Source organism: Monodelphis domestica, chromosome 6, assembly GCF_027887165.1.
Source record: "Monodelphis domestica isolate mMonDom1 chromosome 6, mMonDom1.pri, whole genome shotgun sequence".
NCBI lineage: Eukaryota > Metazoa > Chordata > Mammalia > Didelphimorphia > Didelphidae > Monodelphis > Monodelphis domestica.
Window position 1 is genome coordinate 22,269,684 of NC_077232.1, and position 6,401 is coordinate 22,276,084.

The window sequence follows — 6,401 nt, forward strand, 5'->3', positions numbered from 1 at the left end:
AACCTTTCTAACTCTTTTAGGTATTGTATGAACTTCTGAGAAAGGATGGCATCTTTCAATCCACACACTTTCCATATTCTCCTGGAATTTAATATGATAGATTCACTTCAATCTGGAATTATTATGCAGTCCTTTTCTAAACTACTAAATACAGGGAAAAATAGCAACATCAAGACTGTATTGAATATAGAGAACATTTCCAATATATGGCAGATTATAAATGGTACAGACATGGGAAATAAGACAGAAGACCTTAAAATGACCATACCCTGGATGTGATAGATTTTTTTCTTCTTTCTAGTGATTAATGCAGATATCATTTTCTATAATAAATGGATTTTTTTATGGCATGAAATATTTTTATTTTCATCTTTCTTCTTCCATCCCTAGCAAAGAGCCTGGTACCAGCATAGTCTTCATGTTTCAAGACTGATTGTTTCTTTTACACAAGAATCTTTCAACCATATATGAGATGCTCAATTTGGGGATACATAATAAAATAGATTTACTCATATAATTTTTCCCCTAGAATTTATGTTGGATCTATTCAATCAAAATATTCAATGGAATAATATTCATTGGAATTTGACATTTCAAAAAATTTCCTAAAAACAAAGTCATTCTGTATACAATTATTAGGATGAAGGAGAAAAATGTAAACCATATTAAATGTTGAAAATAATGGAGAAAATACTTATATCAATTTGTTAAAGAGTCTTTTCAATGCACCTTTTACTTCATTGTTCCTCAAACTATAGATCAGTGGATTAAGCATGGGGATGACCAAAGTGTAAAACACAGAGGCCATCTTGTCTGTGTCAAAGGAGTGATTTGATTGAGGCTGTAAGTACATGAAAAGAAGTGTTGCATAGAATAAAACCACTACTGTGAGATGAGAGCCACAAGTAGAGAAGGCTTTATGCCTGCCCTCAGTAGAGTGCATCTTGATGATGGCCATAAGAATGAGCAGGTAGGAGACAAGGATAATCAAGAGGGAATAAAACAAATTAAATGCAGAAAAAGACATAATGATAAGTTCAATCTCACTTGTGTCTGAGCATACAATAGACAATAAAGGGAGACTGTCACAGTAGAAATGGCGTATTATATTAGAATAACAGAAAGACAAATGAAAAATCTTAATTGTGACTAGTAGGGATATCGTGATACTATAGATATAGGGGATAGCCACTAAGGTGTAGCACACCCTATCTGACATGATGACCATATAGAGGAGGGGTTTACAGATAGCCACATAGCGGTCATAGGCCATGGCTGACAAAATTAAGACTTCACTAGTAATAAAAGTCCCAAAGAAAGCTAGCTGTACTGCACACCCATTATAGGAGATGCTATTTTTTTCCACTATAAAACTGACCAGCATTTTTGGACCAACAACAGTGGAATAGCCAAGATCAACATATGCCAGATGCCTAATAAAAAAATACATGGGTGTTCGGAGATGGGAGTCAATACTGGTTAGGGTAATCAGGCCCAGATTCCACAGAGCTATGGCCAAGTAGTTGAGGAAAAACAAGGTAAAGAGCATGCCCTGAAGCTCAACATGTCTTGTGATGCCCATGAGGATGAATTCAGTCACCTGATTTCCTTTGGTGTCATTGACCTTGATCATCTTTTCCATCCAAGGAAGAAAATCTGAGAATAAAAGGAAGAAGTCTTCTTTAAGTATTGTTTGCAGACCCATTTAAGCTATTAGTGGTTAAACATGGCTTAGATAAGATAAGCAGGAACTTTCCTATCGCATTACAATGTATGTTTTTAATATATAATTTTATCATTCTATATTTTATATCACATTATATCAGATATCGTATCATATGTTGCATCATATCATATCAACATTTTATCACCCAATGGAAAGTGATTGCAGTTTTATTTTTATAAAATTAAGAATTCATGAACCTCTTTAATCCCAAGAGTTAGAACAGAATAACATTATGAATAATTTTTAAAATATCTTAAATAACCAGTTTTATTGGGAAACTGAGAAAGCATGAGAAAATGTAAAACAGATATTGTAATATATATATAGGCAGAGAGTTATTTTTAAAGTCTAGAAAACTAGATCAAAAGGATCATTTCCGACATATTTCTGTGTGACCTGGTGCTAGTCATATAACCTCTTGGTAGTCTAGGTTACTCTCTTTGATTATAAGTTACGAGGAAAAAAAAATATAGCCATTGGGGATAGATGAAATTTCCTTCTTAGGTATACCCTAAAAATATTGAAGTTAAAAATCCACTATCATGGGAGGTCCTAGGTTCAAATCTGGCCTCAGACACTTCCCAGCTGTGTGACCCTGGGCAAGTCACTTAACCCCCATTACCTAGCCTTTACCACTCTTTTCCTTTGGAGCCAATACACAGTATTGACTCCAAGACGGAAGGTAAAGGTTTAAAAAAAATCCACTATCTAACCTTTCTCTGTCACCCGTGTTTTTTAAACTATGAAATCTATACAAAGACTACCTGTATCACTTCACTGTCTTCAAAAACAAACAAACAAACAAACAAAAAAACAACCTTTACTTTTTTCTCTTATTAACAACTCTAAGAGAGAAGGGCAAGGGCAAATGCAATCAAGTGACTTGCCCAAGGTCACACAGTTAGAAAGTATCTGAGAGCAGATTTAAAACCAGGTCTATGTGACTCTACACCTGATGTACTCAGCATGTAAGTTCCCCAACACTTTACTTTCTATGAGATTATTTACTTTTGCTTTACAATAAATATTATATTTTACTGTCTGGATTTTTTTAAATGGCCTAAACTCATAATTTTAATGCTTTTTAGTGCCTGCCATTCTCAGAAACTTGAAGGATGTGTGTGTGTGTATGCACATATATACATAATAGACAAATATGCATATATATATATATATATATATATATATATATATATTTGTTTTTATGGTGATGCTTGTCAACATGGAATCTAGAAACCCCAAACTTGTGGCCTAGTGTGATCCAGAAACCCCAGGTTTTGACCTTGTCACATGAGTTACACCCTGAGGGAAAGTCCTACTTTTCTGCCTCTTAGTCTAACAATAGACTTTAAGATTTGGTTCAACAGGTAGTGAGTGCATCAGTCTCCCAAACTGAAGGTCCCAATTTCAACCCTCAGAAGGAGGGTGTGATATACTAGAAGAGGCTTCTGGAGACAAGGAGAGACATTTGACATCTTAAAGCCTATTGTTAGTATAAGAGGCAGTTAAGTAGGACTTTCCTTCAGGATGGAACTCATGTGACAAGGTCAAAATCTGGGGTTTCCAGATCCCACTAGACCACAAATTTGGGGTTTCTAGATTCCATATTGACATGCCCAATTACATATAATAGGTGTCAAAAATTTCTATGCTCTTAAATATTAATATTGATTGATATTCTTCAACAAGAGTAATTTGTCCTTGTTATGGCAAAACATCTATGTAATTAGTAAGGACTAGGAAATATCAAACATTTTCTTTAAATGTTCCATACAATTTCACCTCATGTGACTTCAACACAGATTCTACAGGACCACATTTACCCTATGTGGTAGGAATAGTGATCAACTTTGTTAATTGAGTTGGTTGCACTCCATATGACTTTTTGACATTTAATGAACTTAAATGATCACAAGTAAATAATAATTTTACCTTTTACCGGGAAGGAAAAATTTTCTGTGACTTGTTCATGTCATCCCTACTGCCAGCTACTGAAGAAAGGCTTTATGGGTTTTTCAGTCCCCAAGGGATCATATCCCAGAAGTATTTGAGAATAATAATGAATTTCATCCTCATAGAATTTTCTAATTTTTTTCCAATATTTATTTGAATATTCCAATCTCATGGAAATTGCATATACTTAGTATTTAATGAGGAACAATGTTAAAGATTTCTGTAATTTGATGAAGTATTTATTCCTTAATAATAGTAAAAATTAATTAAAACTTTCCTTGTCTCAGAAACTGTGCTAAGTGCTTATAATTATCTTGCCAATTAATCCTCAAATCAACCCTGGGAAGTAGATGCTATTGTTATCCTCATTTACAAATAAGATTCTGAAGCAAAGAGAAATTAAGTAAGGTACTATCATGGACATTGTAACCCCAGAAACTCAGACAAACTATTATTGGGAAATTCCTTTGCCCCCTTAAGCCCTCTGTCTCCCAACCCAAAACACCTGACCTTGAGAGGATTATGCTCCTTTGATTGTCCCATTGATTTGAGATGGACAAAGAGACGCACCTCATCCATATATCTTCCAAATCATGAGAACCACCCCCATGCCTTCAGGGAAACCTCCAAGTCCCCATTGCTGTAAATAATATAAAAACTCCAGAACTGAGGCATTCTGGGAGCAACCTCCCAGGTTTCTCCACTCATGCTGTCTTGCTTGCCAAAAATTCAACATTACTTGCTTTGGCAAGGTCCACTCTTAGTTGCAACTCAAGGGTTCCCAACAGATGGAGAACAATCAGTCAAAAAAATAACAAAGGGAAGACAGCTTTATCATTATGACCATGGGGCTGCTTTGCATCTGATAGCTGCTCCACCATCCCCAGCCTGGTATTTATTTTTATACCCATTTTCTTGGCACTGTAATGGTAGAAATTTTAGGCTTCTGGGAGAGATTATAATATTGTAATGGTTACAAATGTGGCTACAGGATTTATGTAATATTGAACAATGGCCACCAAGGAATTTACTTATGAAATTCCTAAAATGAAACCCTCAAGTCAGAATGGAGTTTATGGAGGTTTAATCACACTGGGAGTAGGGAAAGGAGAGGGAGTGAAGGAGAGAAGAGAAAAGGGAAAGGGGCTACTCAACCTCTGACCAAGGCAGAGGGAGTTTTAGGCCCAAAGGCCCAGGTGGAAAGAATCAGTCCTTAACTCACGTGACCGATCTGAAGGAAAGCTGTCTGCGGGCGTCCTCTCTGTCCAAGCTCCTAACCCCAACTCCCGTCTAGCTCTCCCCACAGGAAGTCAGCGAATTCCAGAGGCTGTTCCCTACCTCACTTCCTGTGTCTCACAAATCCAATGGTTGTCTCTAGCTTGGCTTAGGACAGCCCAGGTGGGCAGTTAGTTATTTCTGATTTGTCATTGACTAGCGCATGCCCGTGTAGTGTGGGTGTGCACAATTTTTGGGTGCTAGACCAAGATGGAGACTTTTAAAATTCACAGCACACAGATACATTACCCAACACACATGTTCAAAGATAAATAATTGGAAAAGTGATACATTAACTTTTAACAAAGCACTTGATTTAAAATTCTATATTCTCATATTGTGATTATAGACAGCATACAAGATAAATTATTTCATCACAAGTAGCTTAATTTTCTCATTACCCTGTGAGGAGTTTTGAGCTTGCAATCAAGGAAAATTACTTATTGCTTTAAATGAAATGGAATAATTAATCAACAGTTCTTAAAAGATAATTCAACAATTGTATCATTGAGGCTTAGGGGTACTGGGAACACAATTCAAATTTAATATTAGACTGGTCATTTTTCAGGGTTTATTAGGGTGTTCCTGAGTTACTGGTTTGTGAAGTTGAGTCATTGAGGCATATTGAAGCTTGGTGTACTTGTACATTTTGTATTGGCATCTATGATTGATTCGTGTGTTGGCTCCATGAGAATAGGTTTCTGTGAGTGGGAAAGTTTTGGGCTTGGCTTGTAATTGAGGTTTTACTGGGAATTATGTACCTATGTAGAAGTTAGCCCTTGATAGTCTTTTTGGATAGGCTGAGGTTCTGATCTTTTTTTGTGATATTTTAGAGAATTAGGGTACAGGTATTTTGCTCTTGCATTACTCCTTCTGAGACTAGGGGGATTAATAATTATGTAAATTTCATAGGTAAGGGGTATTGATGAGAGAGGTCATGTAAGGGGGACTGAGTAGGCAATCACATCTTGCCAAGGGCCACTCTGTGGCCTCCTTAGCTACCACACGTGACTGTCAAGGCTTCGTGGCCTGATGGCTCCCAGAAATTACTAATAAATCTCTCTTTACTTTTAAGTTATGTTTTAGTCTTGCATTCTTGCAAAAGGTATCCTTCCCAAACTCCAGGGGTATACCTCTGCACCCCACAACATCTGGCACCCAATGTGTTTGGTTACCCTGGATCATCCACAAGAACACAGCTTCTCAGGTAGGAAGGAACCTTTCTTGGATTCCTGAAATCCTCATCTTATGGGTTGCATCTTTGTGGAACCTCTTTTGTGTTCTCTCTCCCATCAGCCCCAGAAGTCAATCTAGTCTGTCCACTGGTTCTGGTGTCTATTGGCTCTCCTTTTTCATACTAGAAAACGTTCTGGTGAAGGGGAGACTCACGCCTCAGTAATGTGAGTGCTATAGGTTTGACAAACTCTGTGGATGCACAGTCCTTGGT

At 36.8% G+C, this 6,401-nt stretch overlaps 1 protein-coding gene across 1 annotated transcript; it reads right to left on the reverse strand.

Annotated features, from left to right (window-relative positions):
- Positions 1-694: 694 nt before the first annotated feature.
- On the reverse strand, positions 695-1,653 carry LOC100616950 (olfactory receptor 8K3-like). The gene has a single exon (XM_056803688.1). The coding sequence runs from the start codon at positions 1,640-1,642 to the stop codon at positions 695-697; it is 948 nt and encodes a 315-aa protein (XP_056659666.1). The 5' UTR covers positions 1,643-1,653.
- Between the last annotated feature and the right edge of the window lie 4,748 nt (positions 1,654-6,401).

Excerpts from the sequence above, each read along its gene's own strand:
- LOC100616950 (XM_056803688.1), bottom strand. The coding sequence starts at position 1,642 with ATGGAAAAGATGATCAAGGTCAATGACACCAAAGGAAATCAGGTGACT.